Consider the following 19508-nt stretch of genomic DNA (forward strand, 5'->3'; position numbering starts at 1 on the left):
CTTCAACATGGCTGATTACAGGAGATCTTGAAGAGCAAGCAATGGCTCCCTGAGATGAGGGGTCAAAATGGAGAATGCACACAGAGGAAGAGAACAAGGTCACCAAACTACACCATTAAGCAGGATGGTTCATGGACCAAAATTTGAGTGGGGGGAACCTCCTGTTCCAAGGATGATGCACCAATTCTACATTATTGTCAAAGTCTCTTTAGGCTTTCCCATAACATCTGAGCTCATGGCTCATAAGAATGGGTTAAGGTTATGACTAAAATGATTTTCATAACTCAATTTGTATAAAAGGGTTATTGCCTCAAATATAACCATAATTGGCAATAATGTCTCATTTGAATAGCTTACACACAGACCAGTTAATGCATCCGAGAGAGCTGCTGTCATCTCACTCTCCCATTCACTCTGCCCATGCTCTTCTAGCCTTGCTTGTTCCTTGTGCTATGCATACCTCTTCTCCTCTTGGATGTTCTCAATGCCAATGGCACTACTACGTCGCCCACTGAAGCGGCTGCCTCTGTTGCGTGACGGGCTTCTCCCCGGCAAGGCAAAGGACTAGAGGGGAGGAAAGGACAGAAGGAAAGGGAGAGAGAGAGAGAGAGAGAGAATAATAGTAGTAGGACAGAGGTAGAGAAGCCAAAGCTGAAGGAAGAACATAAGATGGAAGACTAGACTCCCCACCCCATCTTAGTACTATTTTCAGGTACAGTGGGGTCTCTACTTAAGAACGTCCCTACTTAAGAACAATCCAACTTAAGAACAGCTCCATTTGCTAAATTTTGCTTCTACTTGAGAACAGAAATCCAAGATAAGAACAGGGAAAAAACCTTTCCTGCTCTTTTTTTAACCTTAGGTCATCTTAGGTTAAAAAAAATTCTCCCCTTAGTGGTAGAGTACGTATTAACCAGCTTTGCATTAATTCCTATGGGAACTAATGCTTCAATGTACGAACGCACCTCTACATAACAAAAAACAGCCAGAACGGATTAATTGGTTTTCAGTCCATTCCTATGGGAAATTTTGCTTCAACTTAAGAATGTTTCAACTTAAGAACACCATTCCAAAACGGATTAAGTTCTTAAGTAGAGGTTCCACTGTAGTTTCTATGGACGGAAAAGAGCAGATACGGATTAAATGGTTTTCAATGCATTCCTATGGGAAATGCAGATTCAACATAAAAACATTTCAACCTGAGAACCACCTTCCAATAGAGATTAAGTTCTTAAGTAGAGACCCCACTGTACTAAGACTTCTAGTCTGTCCAGACCAGAGCATGATGTGGGAACATCAAAGCAGATAGAACAGATGATGAACCAGGAAATGATGGGAGAAAGAGAAGAATAAAAAGAAAAGGAGCAAAACACATGAGACTAAAATGGAAAGAAACTCATAGTCATGTATGGGAGACTGAAAAATGCCACTGAGACAAGTGAAAATAGGTACTTAGAGGAAAGAAAAACAGAGAAGAAAGCTGTGCTGCTCAGTGGATGGCCAAACTAGACCTTATGGTCAAATGTGATGCTGCCTGCTGCCACATGTGCCACCCTGATGCAGCACCCTCCCGCCAGAACTAACTCCTCCCTGTCCAGCAGACCCTATCTCATGTTACAAGGCTCCTTTCTCCCCCAACCCACCTATCAGGAGCAGCCAAAGATGTGGACTGGATAGGGCCATGTGCAGTGCCATGATGTAACAGCATGAGATAGCTTCTACTTGGTGTGACAAAAGGAGAGGAAGACACTAAATGCAGTGGCTGTGCATTTACTCTTAATAAGTACAGTAGTTTGGCCCATAGAGCAAGAAAGAAAAAGAAATGGCAGGGAAGTGCAGATTATTCCTTTCCCCGTTGCCCTTTATCAGTTGGGCACTTCTCCTTCAACAATTCCCTCTTCTTGCACATATGCCATTCCTTTTCTCTTAAGCATTTCCTCCAAGGGGGAATTACTCTTCCTGAACATGCTGTTTAGAAACTTTAAAGTTCCCAGAAATGATCCGAAAAGGAATAAATCAGCACCTTTTGTCATTCATCGGGAACCATGGAGTCCGCCAGTGCTACCTTTAACACTGCCGTATAACAATTAGAGATTAATGCTATCCCCAAGGACAACAACTGACACATTTGACTGAGCATTTTAGTATCCCAAGGAGCAGCAATTCTAGCTATGAGTCAACATCAACTTCTGATGTTTACTTTGCTCACTATTCCCAGACGTATGTGGGGAAAATTAAGTGTTGAGAAAAAGGCACCATATGCCATTTTGTTTATTATTCCTGGATTGAAGCATGGCCCCAAAGCAGAGCGAATGCTTTGCAAACCAACAATCCCCAGGTCAGCTCCCAGCATCATCAGGGATTGTGACCAACTCTGATTAAGCTTTCGGACTGGAAATGAATCCACACAGATATGTTTTCCACATTACACTTGCAATTAAAGTCACAACTGACAAATCTCCCTGGTGACCTCTTCATCACATGTGTTCCATGCCTGTGTCTAAGAGACAATGTTCTCTTGGATAATCAGAATCCACGCTACACAAGCTCAGCACTTGTGCGCTGGAAAAACAAATGCAAATGAAAGAACAGCTGCTAGCTACTCATCCTTCCCTTTCAGACATGACTTTATCATATTCTGTCATTCACTGAAGAGCCTTAGCGTTATCAGTCATACTTCTTGCAGGAGCTATAGATCCCCACCAGATCGTTCAGTATAGGCATGTGCACATATAATGTTATATCCAGACTCTGCATAAAAAGGATCTCCATTATTCAAGGTTTTTCTTTTTTTTCAGAGAGGACAGAATCAGAACATAAGCAATTTCAGACCCAGACATGGAGGATCAGGGAAATGAACACTGAGAGATGAAAAAGAAATAACCACAAAGGAGAGCTTCGAAAGAACACATTGGCCAAAATCCTATGGCACAGTTACGTAAAAGGTGTAACTTTTAGCCGTGAATTGTTGTATGTTAAGAAATCTCTGTAGGCATGATCTGTTACATATGGAGTCACAGAGTTTTCTTAATTTACAGCAATTAGCTCCTAAAATTGTGTAACAGGATTTTGGCCATAACAAACCCACATGCAATGCATTTGTGAGCCACAAGGGCACCACAATGTCCTTTTTTTCCTTAAAGTATGGGAACAAGAAACAGTTTTTCAAAACTTAAAGAACACTCTCTTTTTTTTAGGATGGTGCGGTAAAATATTACTATCGCATTACTCCCTCATTGACACCTACTACTAATGTGAATACGGTATATTGATTTTTAAAGTACTATCTGCTAACACGAACACATTAGCTGTTTCTTGTAATGTTCCCAAAGAAATCCAGTATGTTGTCGTAGACAGAGTGGTGGACTAGGTTTCAGGACACCTAGATTCAGATCCCAGTTAGGCCATAAGGGCAATGGAAAAACCGCTCCTTAAATATTTCACATGTCAGGATCCCCATAAGTCAGATGTAACTTGATGACACACAACATTTTAAGCCCTGCCACAAAGACACTCAACAGAGAACTGACAGAAAATGTCTACAAGCAACAGATTCACAGGCAATATGGGGGGGGGGGTACTAAAGACATTCTGGTCCCCATGTCTATGAACCCCAATAGCTTACCGCAGCAATAGCCTTGGGGCACTCGGCGACACTTTGGTTGAGAGCAAGGCCAGCAGTAGCTGGGCGGTTGGGTGGAACCGGTGGCTGCTGCTGTTTCCTCATGGCTATCCCCATGGTATCCAGGCTTTGGCTACGGCCCCGGATCACCCTCTGGAGAGAAGGGCAACAGGAAGACAGATACAGACATGTTCACAGACACACGAAAGGACACCATGAAGAGTGAGGAGGGCAGAGGGAGACGGGGAAACCAACAGCCATATTACTTGTACCGCCTTACAAACAGTAGATAGGGTATTGTTTCCAGCTTGCTAGTGCATAGACCCCATTTGAACCAAGCTCAGCTATATTCTTTTAAGGAATTCTCTCTTCAAAAGCAAAATATTTCCTCCCAGTTTCTTACTGTCCTTCTTTAAACAAGACCGTTTTCCTAATCTAATCCTAATTCTTCAGTACGCAACCAAATGTATCCCACAGCTGGAAGCACACATTGAGAGAGCAAGTTTTCACTACTGGAATGGAGTTTGTCAAAACAAATGTAACTCGATTTTCTGGGCTTTTACTTTCTACACACCAAGAATCTGATATACCCTGCCCCTCAATGAACTGAACCACTCTGGAAACCAGGTAAAGAATTCACTTTTATAGTGCCTCTCTTTGATTCAATTAATTTTTGCCCATTTGTCTAAAGACAGTGCATATGCCTAATTAAAACCTGTTCCTCTGTAACCTCAGACTGCTATTACTGAATTACTTTCAATTTCCCTTTCCTCAATTCAAATCACTAACCATCTTTTTTGTCCTACATATGCCAAATGGGATACGGATTATCTGTTGTGTTGTTGATCCACCTCAGAGATGAAGAGCGACTTCCTTGCTCTGCTCTACACTGTTGAAACCCGGCAGGACTGGTCTAGACAAGACAGCTATTATGCCCCCATTTCTTCTCCTCTGTTTTGAAACAATGTGGGTTCCACCTGGATATACCAAGAGTCATCTCTACAAGCTACCCTTAACACTACCACCAATGTTGGAACAAGTTAGATAAGAAGGTCTCTTTGTAAAGTGGGGACTGAGATCAAACACAGTAAATTCTGTCAAACTAACACTTGGAGGTTCTGCGAAGGAGATCAAGAGCCGTCACTTCCACTGTTGCTGCTGCTGGCGTTGGCATGAGCATGACCACATTGCACACCCATCTCTTGCTGTCATCTGTTTGGACCTCTGAAGGAGTTTCATACTTTATGACACATGGAGTTTAATTTTTGCTTGCCTTTCTCACTTCCCGCCTCTGTCTTTGGCAGTCAAGTCAATCAACAAGCAACTGATACTTAGGGCGTATACGCACATTCTCTCACTCACCTTCACACATGCATGCGGGAGTCTTTAAAAGTGCAACACTTGTCCCCTTTGATGTAGGCAGTGTAGTACCTGCATCCCAGGGAAGGAAAGAAACAGCCACCCTGATTCCCTGAAAATAAGACCTAACCTGAAAATAAGCCTAGTATGATTTTTAGGATGCTCGTAATATAAGCCCTAACACCAAAATAAGCCCCAGTTCAGTGAAACCCCGCCCTCCACCCTTGTGCAGCAACCGGAAGAAGAAGGCATGACTGTATTTGAATAAATGTTGTACATGGAAAAAAAAATCCCCTGAAAATAAGCCCTAGTACGTTTTTGGAGCAAAAATTAATATAAGACCCTGCCTTATTTTCAGGGAGACACAGTAACTAGCTACAGAGGGAGAAGGGAAGCTATATTCCACTCTGGGACAAATCAGAAAAATAAAAACAAGGTGGTTGGGAGTGACAAAAAAAGATGCAGAAGCTCACACACAAAAACCTGTTCATTCTGAGACCCGACAAACAACATTGAGATGTCAGGGGAATTTCCAGTCAGCTCCAGGCTTAAGAGGGAACTTATTGTAAAAGGGTGCAAATGCCTCATCTGGAAGAACTCTTAGAAACCTGGGTTTTATATTGTTAGGGTGCTCTTTCCCTCTTCTTCAAAGTCTCTCACACAACGTAGGAACTGACAAACAAACTGGCAAACCACTGAAAGTAAGTCAACAATCTGCATGTTTTTCTGTCTATCTTCTCAATTTTTGCTATACTCACCATGGAGCTAGCAGCACTAGGTTATCATTTTGTCTCCTCTTAGCTCAGGATTTCTTCTAGTGGCTATGAGAATTCAGTAAGTTATTTCCCACTGGTAATATTTCATCCTGTAAACTAGAACTAATTTGACCAGTGATCAAATCTCTGATGAAAAAAGTCTAAATCCTGACTCCATCTTTTAAAAGAGATCTCCACTCTTTTCTTGTTCTCAGTCATACATTGAAAAAGAGATACAGTGGTGCCTTGCTTAGCGACGTTAATCCGTGCAGGAAAAAACGTTTTAAAAAGCCCATAGAAACGCATTAAAACGCGTTTAATGCGTCCCTATGGGCTTAAAAACTCACCTTATGCGAAAATCCTCCATAGGGCGGCCATTTTCGGTGCCTCTAAAGCGAGGCAACACAGCAGGCGGCCATTTTGGAACCGCCGATCAGCTGTGCGAAAATGGGGCCTTTGGGATGATCGCAGGGGAGCGCTTCCCTGCGATCATCCCAAAGGCCTCGCCAATCAGCTGTGCAAAAATGGGGCCTTTGGGATGATTGCGGGGGAGCGCTTCCCCATGATCATCCCAAAGGCCCCCCCGATCAGCTGTACTTCGGCTCTCTCTCTCTCTCCACCCCTCGCAACTCCAGCCTCGGCAGGGAGACTGAGGCGGTGCTGCCACCCTGGCCAAGAAGACCTTCTGCAGCCGCAGAGGGTCTTTCTCGGCCAGGGTGGCGGCGGCGGTGCCTCAGTCTCCCTGCTGAGGCTGTCAGTCTCCCTGCCGAGGCTGGAGCTGCGAGGGGAGAGAGAGAGCCAAAGCACAGCTGATCAGCGGGGGTTTGCGATGATGGCTTCCCCGCAATCATCGCAACCCCCCGCCGATCAGCTGTGCTTCGGCTCTCTCGCTCTCTCCCCTCGCAGCTTTCTTGGCCAGGGTGGCAGCGCTGCCTCAGTCTCCCTGCCGAGGCTGGAGCTGCGAGGGGGGAGAGAGAGAGAGAGAGCCAAAGCAGCGATCATCGCAAACCCCCACTGATCAGCTGTGCTTCGGCTCTCTCTCTCTCCACCCCTTGCAGCACAGCTGATCGGCGGGGCCTTTGGGATGATCGCGGGGAAGCGCTCCCCTGCAATCATCGCAAAGCAAATTTTCCCCATAGGGGCCATCGCAAAGCGGTCGCTCTTGCGATGGCAAAAAGTCCATCGCAAAGCGATTTCATCGTAAAACGGAGCAATCACTATGCGAGGCACCACTGTAAAGGATAAAGATAAAGGAACATGACAGTACACTCAAGATCTTCTACCTTAGGGGAAAAAAGCCTTAGAGGTAGGAGGATATGAAAGGTTGTTTACTGTGATAAAAAAGAAAACACACCCACATGTGAACTTTGAAGTATGGAATCCAAAAGGATAACTTACTAGTTTTCTATAGAAAAACAAAGATGCTAATAAGGGTATAAAGACATGATTCTTTCAAACAAGCATAACTCAGAGTGTGACTTAAGAGCATTAAAAATTTTTAGCCATTTGTCTATCAGCCCAGATTGCGATGAGCTTTGTCTTTTCTGTTCCTAGGACCAGGAATGTCCTTGGTCCAGAACAGAAAGTTAACATGACTGTGTTACTTACTTGTTTTGCTTACAGCACAGAAAGATGGCACATTATGCTGTTTCATGCATTCGGTTTATTAGCAGAATTCAAAGTCTAGCCAAAGTTACAAATTTGATGTTGCACTACATGTAGTTTGATACCCGTATAAGGTGATCAATTCAATCCAAAGGTAATGACTGGGTAAAAAGGATCTGTATTATTTTGAAAAATGTATATTAACCAGTGTTATGACATCACATAGGGTCACAAAGCACAAGAAATCTGCGCTGCTTGAGTGCTTCTACCTTTCATTGACAGAATAAAGTTTTTTGAATTAGCTCACTCATTTGTATTTTGGACTTCTCACCTTCCCCTCACCAAGGGAGGGGCTTCTCATGCCACGATTTTGGCGACCACGATGGGACCCTTCAGTTTGATGCCTCATTGGACTGGGATCATTATGTTGGCCTAGTACACACTAGGTGAGTTCATACTGATGTGGTTGTTAGCATGGTTCTTGCCCAGGAAGACGTCAAAAAGAAGGGACCTGAGAAGCAGTGAGTGACATTTTGTCTTTGTGTTGTCTTATCTCTGGATGTTGCAACATTTGGGAGTCCTAGATTCTAGATGGAGAGAAAACTGCACAGGGGCACCTGTCTGCCAAGAAAATGCTATTAGGGTGGCAGTCTGGCATGGAAGTCTTGGGAATGAGGTAGAATTGACAGTAAACAACTTGATTTTTGACTGGGAGGTAAAGACTCCCCTTGCTTCATGAGAAAGCAAGAGGGCCTCCAGATCACTTATTTGAAAGTCATGACATGCAGCTGTTGTTAGGGTGTCAGGTACACAAGAACAGTTTCCCAATGCTATGTTGAAGGGTGGGTGTCAGAATGAGTAATTCCTAGGGGCCAGGTTGAGCAATTTCCACTGCAAGGTGTCTGGCCAAGTAATTCCTGTTACAAGGTGTCTGGCCAAATAATACCATTGCAGGCTGTCAGACTGAGTAATTCCAGCTGTGAAGACAAACTGTCATGGGTTCAGGGTTCAGTGTAAAATAAAAAAATGGAATCACATCTGGATATAATGTTAAAGAAATGAGGCCAAATATCAATTGCTAGCTTAAGTTTTTTTTTTTAAGTCTGATTACTTTGTTAGGGACACTTTGGCCAAGTTAGTGAGGACTAATGGCTGCCACAGGGAACTGTGATCATAATTGATCTCTTGGCAGGCTTTAAACCAGCACAAATTGACTGTGCATGCTTGTTCCAAAAGGCAAGCCCCTTGCTGTCTGCCTGGCAAACTAACCCCTTACCGACTGACCAGTTTAAATCCAACAGTACTCATGCCTTAAGTATTAGGCCCCATCTTTGCTGTCCTTCCACAAGCAAAGACCTTTCGGTAGGTAGGTAGGTAGGTAGGTAGGTAGGTAGGTAGGTAGGTAGGTAGGTAGGTAGGTAGGTAGGTAGATAGAGAGATAGATAGATAGATAGATAGATAGATAGATAGATAGATAGATAGATAGATAGATAGATAGATAGATAGATAGATAGATAGATAGATAGATAGATAGATAGATAGATAGATAGATAGATAGATAGATAGATAGATAGATAGATAGATAGATAGATAGATAGATAAAGCCTTCTCCTTAAGAAGATGATCCAGATTAACCCACAATTGTAGCTCTTCCGTCAAGACAAAACCGAGGGATCTCAACTCCTAGACCTAGTGATGACCCATAGATGGTACATCATCTATTCTCTGCCATCTTTTCAACACAGAGTCCTAACTAGATAAACATTTCCCAGCTTCTAGACCCCCATTTTATCTTTAGAAGAGCATCGACAGGTTTTATGCCAGGCAAACGTGTGGATTAAGAGTCAGCCTGTAAATTGCAAGTACAGTAAGCCCACTGAATCGGTGAGGACTTGGTGAGTCCTTTTTAAGTTCCATTGATTCAAATGTACCTACTCTAGCTCTGACTGAGTAAGTAACAATTCTTCTATACTTTATTTTTCCTGGTAGCCTCTACTGTTGAATCTCGCCAGTCCCCACATAGCTAAATGCTATGTGATGTGCGTGAGCTTCGTTGCCTGCACTACTTCAGGGCCTTTACTTCTCCTCAGCAGCTCTCCCCTCCTTGTCTTTTCTCCTTCCCTTCCAACCACTTCTCTCTCCTATTTCCTCCACCGTGTACCTGCACAGCACTACAATTCTTTTCTACGTACACTGTTTTGTTCTCTTTGATCTATATATCATTTCTATTTCTTACAGATTAGATTCCAATGCACTCATAAATAGCCCATCCCCAGAGCACAATAATCCACTTGACACTAAAGTATCAGACTGAAGTTCCTACGGATTTGCCCAGCAGTGTTCAAAATATCACTTAAAATAACTGTGTACTCAAGATAACACCGTCCAAAATAGTACTTAAATCTCTCATCCAACTGTGACCCTATTCATACACATAGCAACATCCATTCAGTACAGAGATCCTTTGCAACCGAGATGTTATGTGAAATAATGCCTGAGGTTATGTTTTTATGTCTTTAGAGTTGGGATCCTGTTTTCCAGTTGACTCCATGTATCTCTAGCCCACCCAAATGCATACCTGTACACACATGCGCGCACACTTGTACCTGATACTGGCTGCTCCTAAAATGCAATGAAGCAGAGTACAGTGGACCCTCTACGTATGGAATTAATCCGTATTGGAATGGTGGCTGCAGGTTGAAAAGTCTTTAGGTCGAGTCTCCATTAACCTACAGTGCATTGAAAACCGATTAATCCTGTAACTGGCCGTTTTTGTTCCATTTTTGTTCCATTTTGGTTTTTTTTCTGGTCTGTAGGTCGATTCTCAGGCTGCAAGTCAAACCTAAATTTTGTGGCCAGAGAAGTCTGTAACTCGAAAAGCCTGTAAGTCGAGCCGTCTGTAAGTTGAGGGTCCACTGTAGCTCATAAAACTGGGCTGAGTCGTCCCTGCTATCTACATCATTGTCAGAACGACCTAGCTCTCATTCTTGATCTATAATACTGTTTTATTTGAGTTTCCAGTTCTGCCTCCCTATTCTCCAAAGTATTGCAATTAATTCTGGATGTGAAGTACACGAGATGTACTGAGGAAGAGGAACTGCACTGGAGGACATGGACTGGAATCACCAACCTTGTATATAGTGTGAGATCATACTATAAGAAACAAGTGGTGGGATTAAAACTTGTGTGTGTCACTTTCAAAAGGTAAAGGTTCCCCTTGACATTTAGTCCAGTCGTGTCCAACTCTAGGGTACGGTGCTCATCCCTGTCTCCAAGCCATAGAGCCAGCGTTTGTCCATAGACAGTTTCTGTGGTCACGTGGCCAGCGTGACTAGACACGGAACACTGTTACCTTCCCACTGAGGCGGTAGCTATTTATCTACTCGCATTTACATACTTTTGAACTGCTAGGTTGGCAGGAGCCGGGACAAGCGATGGGAGCTCACTCCGTCGCGTGGATTTGATCTTGTAACTGCTGGTCTTCTGACCTTGCAGCAAAGAGGCCTCTGTGGTTTAACCTGCAGCGCCACCACGTGTCACTTTCAAAGACCAGTTTAAAAAACATTAAATCATAGTACAGCATCTTAGCTAAGAGACTGAGTCCCTGGCCTCTACCAGTTCACCATCTCTCAGCTTCACCTTGTACCACATCAATCTACAACAGTATCTTCAACACGGAGTCATTCGCAACGGGAGCCATATAGCCCCTTGGGGGGCCCTGGCACATTTGAAGGGTGCCACAGACTGGAAACAATCCTTCACACACCAGCTGATAAGGTTTCTTATGTGATTTATACAATCCTGATTCAATCAGGACCTCCCCAGCAGATTCAGCCCATATTTCTTTCATAGTGTGTTTATGGCTGTGGCCTGATTTAGAGAGCTAGATGTTTGTGAAGTGCTTTCAATGCACAAAAAATAACTACATAAAATGTCAGGTGTCGTTATTATATGCCTGAGAGCAGCATAAAACAGCAACTGAATGACTTTAAAAGACAGAGGCTCCCTATCTACCCATGTTCTCACCTTGAAATTCTCAAAGAAGCCACCGCCCCCGTTTTCTATTTTATCCTCATCGCCAGAGGCCAAACCCATCATGCTCCGGCTACGAATCTGCAGTTCCTCATAAAGGCTCTCCAAGAGGGCACTGCGAGTCCTCTCCTGCTCCGAAGAGAAAAAGAGGGAGAGAGAACAAACAGGATGCGTGCAGTGAGAAAGATCAGACACCAGAACAAAACTGAACAGCGATGCACTATGTGGGTCAGTTATATAACGGGCTGAAGCCTCAAGGGGGAAGCCATGTTAGCTTGCTGCAGCAAAAACAACGAAGCAGAGTCTAGCAGCACCTCAAAGACCAAGAAGTTTCACTTGCAGACAAAATGAACTGCTATCCACAGAAGTGTACACCAAAGTAAACTGCTGAGTCATTATGGTGCCGCAAGACTCTTCCTTATCTGAATCATGTAACTCCAGCTCTTATGCTAACTTTCTACTTGTGGTCGGGTTCAATTCAAGGTGCTGCTTCTAAATTTTAGCTGCTGCTCAGCTGGCACAGGCATAGGTTACCTCACAGACTGGTTGTTCCCATTTTGGGGACTGCCTGGGAATAAAGATCAAAGCCAGAGATCTCAGTCTCAAGTGCTGCCTCAGGAAATTTGGCAAATCAGTGGTAGGGCCTTGCTGTGGTGTAGCTGGGACTCTGGAATACCCTGCAACAGAAATTCACCCATCAACTGCTTTGTGTCTCTTCAGAGAAATGGAAGACAGTTTTTTTTGGCTGACTTTTAACATGCACCTCCCAGTTGTATTCCCCACTAGGCTAATTCCAAACAGCTTTTACATTCACTGCTCTTAGCTTATGTTTTGTCTTAGGACATTTCAAGACAGAAGACTCCTCCGGGAAGCATTCAGATTGCAATGTGCATCTATTAAGTCTTTTTCTCCAAGTTCTCCCACAGTAAGAAAAAAGAGAAAAAGTTGTGGAAAAACTGGAGGCGGGTGCTTTAATACAAGACAGCCGAGAAAACTTCCATCTACAGGAAAGTCAAGGTTAATAGAAGTTTTAAGTATAGACATAAATGTACACCTGTACAGAATACTCCCGTATTGGAAAGGAGAGATCACTCCAGGAAAAGCCAGTGGCTGTCGCCCATGCTAGCTGGAAACCTGTACGTTTTAGCATGAACAGGGCCTTCTAGAAAGAACAGAGTAGTCCGGGAAGCTAGTACAGGGTAGACATTCCTTGAGGTAACCTGCTCCTAAGATTTATAAGGCTTTATACACCAACATAAACTTTTTGAACTTAACTTTGGTGGATCTTTAGGACATATGTCATGTATAACACAGTAAGCACCCAGTCAACCCCACCACAACCGCCCCCCCAAGGTAGCTCAAACACAATATGACAGACAATGATCAAGAAGCTCTATGGCAAGTTGAACCACTACAAGCACCTAGTCCATGCTCTTAGGCTGTAGAAGCTGCAAACCACCCCACAAAACTGTCCAATGATGCACCAGGTACCTCACTTAGACTTCTATCACTAGCACTGTGAAGATCATTAAAAAGGCAAGTAATTTTGTCTCAGTGCCTTGTTGACCCTCCCTTTCATTTTATATTTTACATTTCTTTCCAAGTTAGAATTACCCATACAGACCTTTGCTCCTAACAGATCCTGGCTGAAATTCAGCAGTGAGCTGCAACTAGATAGAATCCGTAGGATTTGGTGGGTCAGCTCCTCCATAAGTGCCATTCGTTCGATGGACCTACTCTAGTTGCATACTATGGATTTCAACCATTCGTGGAAACACAAGTAACAGACTCACCTCCAGCTTAGCAAATTTCTCTGCCTGGTAGCAGCTGTACTCTGCATTTATAAGCTTTGCTAGGAGAAATTCACGGAATTCTGTGCCCTGTGAGAAGATGTCATTCATGGCTTTAGAAGGTCCTCCGAGACTCTTTTCTTAAATTTACCCAGCAATAGCCAGGATCATTTTGGTATACAACAAAAAAGGCTCTGACATGCTTTTTGGGGACTATGTTTTTTCAGAGAGCATACTGATACTCTACATAGAAAACGACAGTCACAAACATAACATCATAAAATTTCTCTATTTGGCTCCATACCACAAAACTGAAAGACTTGCTCAAAATAACTGCACAGGACAGTCTTGTTATATTACACAACTGTAAAATAAACACTCTCACAAGAGCAATATAAATATTCCTCACTCAGGTGAGGATTTTTTTCAAGGCTACCTTTCTGCCTGACATTCATTCATTCATTCATTCATTCATTTTATTTATTTATTTATTTATTTATTTATTTATTTATACCCCACCTATCTAGTCATTTCGACCACTTTTAATTTTCTATATGCAAGTAATTCTTTTATATAGAGGGAAAGTCACTCACGGAAACTTAATTTACAAACTGAGGTAACACAGCATGCTTCTAGATAAAGGTATGTGACTCCTAGAAATATCAATCAAATGATAATGTTTAACCATTTCTGTCTTTTCCTCTGTATCCAATTTTTTTAAAGGAAGAAAATAGATGGAATTAGCAGTGGGAGAAATACCAGTCAATGTCTAAGTTATATGGATTCCATAGAAATCTATCAAAAAGGCAGACTACCTTCATCACAAAAACTTAATCTAGAAGGACTCTCAATCCTACAGGAACTATACTTCATGACTTTCAAGAAGGTGCAGAGCAGTTCTTTGATGCTGACTACTGAGGCCTGAAGGAGCACAAATAGAAAGTGTGAGCCTTCAGTAACAGGACTGCACATTCAACTCCAAGCATGCTTCAGCCTCTTTTACAAATAAATGGCAATGATAGTAGCTGGAATGTGCCAGATTCTAGAGCCATGTTTGCCATTAACATAGGATTGCCATTGTTGTGTTTAGCTCCTGCTCTAAACAGCTGAATGGAGAATACATGCAATGTGAGAGAAAATACCATTCTCCTTTAAGGCTTTTCTTTTAAATGCTGCAAGAAGCCTTTCAGCCATACAAACCTTTTTGAATACCGCTGGATTTGGAAGAGGAGGGCCAAAGAAGGGCACATCATCACGGGCTGTAACAGAAACCTGAAACAACCAGAAACGATAGAATGATTCAACAAAGAGGGCAAAAAGAGTGCAAAGATAGCACAGGGCTGTGAAATACAGGTATTCTGAATGGCTGTCTGTAAAAAATCAAAAACATAATGCATTTCCATCTACATGATGCAAGATACGGGATGCCAGAAACATCCCCCACACAGCCGATTTCTCTGCGACCAAGTCACCATCTAAGCATCACTTTGAAGGCCAGGCCAAACTGGTTGCAAGAATGTATTATGAGCCCATTCTGTACATAGACTCTAGTACAAGATTATACTTTACTTTTAAAATTACATTTTCTGCATTTCTGGAATTGCACCATGCCCCACACTGAGTCTTTTCTACCCTACCTCAAATCACCTCTCACCCTAATTAATTTCTGCTCTACTATTTCTGTTCAACATAATATTGAGTCTGGAAAAAAAATATAATGCAAAGTTTGCAAAATATTTATTTTGTAACTTTCTGATAAAGGTATACCATGAACTACCAGAAATACAAATTGAGGGGTTTTAGACCAATTTAAGCCTGAATTATGAGAAGCAAAAATTATTCAGCTTGAAACAATTACAATTTGGACATGTCATGAGAAGGAAAGTCTCACTAGAAAAGGAAAGAATGCTAGGAAGAGTGGAAGTCAATCAAAAAAGAAGACCAAACAAGGGATGGACTGACTCAAAGAAGAAAGCCACATCCTTTAATTTGCAGGATTTTTTTTTTTTCAGGTCATTAATTCATTGGGTTGCCATAAGCCAGAAGCACCTTCATGGCAAGTAACAGCAGCAAATAAAGGTACAATTTTACATTTTTTTTACTCTAATGAATGAACATATTTGCAAATATTGTATAAATGGACCAAATGATTTTAAAACTTTACTCTTCTAGCCTTGTTCTTTGCAAAATCATGAATTCCATGAGCTAATGATTACATTAGCTGTCAATAGTTAAATGCATTAGCTTGAATTTGCAGGATACATTTTTCTGCCTTTCTTCATCCTACAGCTGAAGACACAACCTGTCCACCAATATTTTTCAACAATTCTGTTCACATCACTCCCTCTGTGTGTGTGAACTAGACTCTTACATATATTTTGAACCTGTAAATCTGATCAGCAACACTATTTTTCATTGCCTCTGACAAATGTACTTTGTCCCTTATGTCAGGGATGCTACTGTACCTTCCTGCCTATACACATGATACTCTGAAATGGGTAACTCTTCAGAAAGCATGGTGTTCTCTATCACACAGGCATATACATCTGCGAGCGCGCACACATACACTATTAAGTCCCTGTGTCTCTCTTCAAGACAAGTCCTGGGCATTTGTTTAGAATGCTGATTTTTATGCTCCAACACAATTTTGACAAGACCTAACCACTAGCTATGCTAGAAACCATGAAATGAGTTTCCATCAATATTTTCAAGCATGATCTACAATTTAACATCAGCTATTTCCCCGTGTTAACAGCACTTCAGCTTGTCCCAGGGCCCTTTGATCTCCTCGTTAAGCATACCCTTCCCATCCCTGTGCAGTCTATGGCATTTCACAGCCTTGAAGGTATTACATTACAGCTCTTGTTGTCTCCGCCGTGCATGTATTCATTTTTCTGATATGCTCCGTGACACTCTTTGATCAAGCAAATTTTACTGCTCAGTGTTGCCAGCTACTGCATTTGTATTGCCATCCCAGAAGTTACCAGCAAAAATATTCAATACAAATGGATTCCAGAACAGTGAGTTAGAACCAGGACCTCCATTTCACTGTGAATTTCACTTCCATCAATAGGGTTCCCTCTCCATTGCTCTGTGAAGCACGGGTAAATATAGACAAAGGGGTTAGTCCGTTTCCATGTGGCAAATTAAAAAGAGGTGACCAACTGAGTCATTCATCCTTCTCTTTTTCTTGCAAGACAGGAGATACACATAATTTGATGAACTGTTCAGTGTACACATCATCTTTTCATGGGTAAATGACTTGTCTTTTGGTGAGAGTCTCCTAAGTCTGCAAATCGGCAAATAAATCAGAATGTATAAAAATTCAGGGTGTTTAAGTCTGATTCAGCTATGTAATTCTGATTCTAGAGAAACGTTAACTGTTTTATTCCAGTATGAAGGTTTGCTTTTCCTTTTCTCACTTCTTTTTTTCAGCTTACTTCCAATACTTTTGCACTTTTTTCCTGGCTGACTAATAACTTCTTAATAAGGTACATATAAGGATTTGCTAAATCTGAGTAGCTAATACAGCAGTTACATTTATTCTGGATTAATATTTATTTATTTATTTATTTATTTATTTATTCATTCATTCATTCATTCATTCCATTTATACCCCGCCTATCTGGTCATATTGACCATTCTGATATAAAACATTAACATTTGAGGATGGAAAAAACCCAGCAGATTAGTCCAGCATTACATCGCAGTGCATCCTTACATGTCCCTTTTGTTGCTTCTTTCAGTACTTGTCCTGGACACTTATGGGGCACTGAAGGTCAACTAAGAGACCAATTGCCTTCTGCATTACTTTGGTGTTTGCTCATCACTACTATGGTGTTGCTGCCAAAACATCCAGACACACTTTGTACTCCCATGTGGCCTATGAGTACATAAGGCCGTTGTACTCAGGGCCAGCCCTTTCCAGCAAAAAGCACAGAACAACGGAGTGAGAAAGGATCAAAAGCTCATTTCTCCATATTTCAAGAAAAGAAACAAGAGAAAAATTTCAGCCTGACACCTGTTCATCTCCTCCTAGAATGAAAGAACTATGGACGAAGGGGTAATTAGTAATTCTCCATGAATCACCACTCCAAAAGCTAACTCCACTATAGACAGTAAATGCTATGTAACCAACCATAAAAAGTGGACTAAGAGAGATAGCAGGTGCCATAGCAAGAGACCTTCTATGGTTTCTAAAGTGAGCGCAAGCTGGCTGACCATGTTTACCTTGTAAAGAGTCTCTCCGAGGGCGCCATGATGGAGCTGCACTACGACATAGGCATGTAGGAAGTTGGACGCAATCATGTCAGGAACAAAAGGAGTATTTTCATCTTGGAAGACAATGGCCACAATATCATTTCCAATGTGGCGCTTCCGCTGAAGCTAAAAGGGAACATACAATGGAACATGTAAGAAAGGAATTCAACCCAAGTGTTTGGACCACATGTATTATGAGGCCAAACCAAAGAGCACAAAGAGGGGCACTAGCTCTAGAGATCTGCAAATCTTTTCCTCAGGCAAAATACTACTGAAGGCAGTGAGGAAAAACAAGAAAGCAAAGACAAGCTCCTTGCATCCTGCTTTGCTTCACCCTTTTCATGAGGAGTAAACAAATCAGGGAGCCACAGTTATCAGTTATCTTACATATGAAGCCGGAATGATTATTATTTGCTTTCCACCAAACTAGGGTAGGAAAAGTTGACTTCTGAATGCCAGTCTGTTTGGAAACCATTAACATATGTCACCACAGTCTAGGGGGAATGAAATACCACAGTTAACAGTGGATTCTTGTTCTGTCTGTCTATTTATTCACATGAGGAGAGGAGCAGAGCAGGATAAAGGGGGTCCAGGTAGATACTCAAAGTTTCTGCAGATCTTGTTCTATTAAGCCAGAATTTTACCACTCAAATGCATTCACGGTGTCCCCTGTAAGTACCTGTTGGGCATCTCCCTCTGTGAAGGGCAACATTGTAGAGACATGAAACATAATCTCCTTGCCCCTGAAGTTTGTGTAGACAGACTCAGTCCCCGTTTGACCTCTTGTAACATCCAAGCCACCTCGGAATCTGAACGGATCAGCAGAGAAAAGGGAGAAAAAGACAGTAACCAATGGAGCAAAGGAAAGAAGAAAAAGAAGCCGCAAAAGTAGAAATTTCAATAATACAGAAATATAAGCTAAGCTATGAAAGAATGTAGTAGTTTTGGTCACTTTTTCTCCAAGGGATGAATGGACCAGTAGGGACATTTTTCAAACTTTGTTCATACAGCAATTGGAATCCCCATTTATTTGGTTTCTTTTCCATTGGCTGAAATCCTCTTGCTTGGTGTAAGAAGTCACAACTAGGACAGGCCCATTTGAATCAACAGAATTTATGAAAGAGTCAATTCAACAAATCCCCAATAATTCAGTGGCCCTCCTTTAGTGCAACTTACCACACTAAGCAAGAGGATTTGAGCCTCTAGTTCTAAATACTCTTGAATATTTTCCCAAAAAGAAAAGCTTTAAATATTTTATACTCTCTGAATTAATAAATATAAAAGATTTCAGTGTTTTCTACACTCAGTACAATTAGAGACCCAATTCACATTTCGTAAAAGAAGCCCTTGATGTGTATTTATTTAATTGATCTACTGATTCAGACATCACCTTTCCCACAAACTGGGGCCTAAGACCACTCAGAACAAAATTAAAGCAGACACAGAGAAAAACAAGTATGTATAAAAGCATGCAAGAAACTGTCATAATATTCAATTAGATCAACAATTATATGAAATTACAAAACAATTTACACCCATTCATTAAAAGGGGGGAGAGCATATATCCATTTAAAAACCTATCCAGTTAATTAGTGAGAGTGTGCTGTAATAAAAATGTATTTGTCTGCTAGTGTAACCTCCCTTGGTTAGGAGGGCCAGAACCTAATACCAACACTAAGAAGGTCCTCTATCACACACAGCCCCAAACATGCTATGAAAGAACTGGTTTAGCTCAGTAGGCAGGGAATCCTAATGAAAGGCCAATGCTTTCAGTTTGGAAACAGAATTGAAGACACACGAGTCTGCTGTTCCCTAGCAAACAGAAATGTGGGCCCTCATCATATTTATTTGAGTAACAGATTTCAGTTTCTGTGTGTTTGGAGAATGAAAGGACACACTCTTTATAGGAGAGCATTGTGTATTATTACTGTATTTCAGAGTTCTGAAGTTTTATCTCTTTCCAGTGTTGGGTTCTTTATATGCTGGACTTAAGAAGAAAGGTTTTTGGAGACAATAGCCATCTGAATTCTGGACTTTGGAAGTACAGAGATGTTATGGGAGAGAACTGCTCAGTGGTTTAGGTAT

The 19508-nt window shown here is 41.8% G+C and overlaps 1 protein-coding gene across 10 annotated transcripts in view; it reads right to left on the reverse strand.

Moving 5' to 3' along the window:
• LOC110091475 (rap1 GTPase-activating protein 1) overlaps positions 1 to 19508 on the reverse strand; it is a 68757-nt gene that overhangs the window by 13231 nt on the left and 36018 nt on the right. For 4 of the 10 annotated variants that reach the window (XM_020815621.3, XM_078384753.1, XM_078384754.1 and 1 more), the window contains 7 exons: positions 18103 to 18232; positions 17394 to 17549; positions 14364 to 14435; positions 13167 to 13253; positions 11368 to 11502; positions 3626 to 3775; positions 461 to 564 (listed from right to left, as the gene is read on the reverse strand). In XM_020815621.3, coding sequence (XP_020671280.3) covers positions 461 to 564; positions 3626 to 3775; positions 11368 to 11502; positions 13167 to 13253; positions 14364 to 14435; positions 17394 to 17549; positions 18103 to 18232 — 834 coding nt within the window. The remainder of the gene's footprint in view (positions 1 to 460; positions 565 to 3625; positions 3776 to 11367; positions 11503 to 13166; positions 13254 to 14363; positions 14436 to 17393; positions 17550 to 18102; positions 18233 to 19508) is intronic. The other 6 variants (XM_078384757.1, XM_078384756.1, XM_078384755.1 and 3 more) reach the window with 3 other exon arrangements.

This window comes from Pogona vitticeps, chromosome 2 (assembly GCF_051106095.1).
Source record: "Pogona vitticeps strain Pit_001003342236 chromosome 2, PviZW2.1, whole genome shotgun sequence".
Classification (NCBI taxonomy): Eukaryota; Metazoa; Chordata; class Lepidosauria; order Squamata; family Agamidae; genus Pogona; species Pogona vitticeps.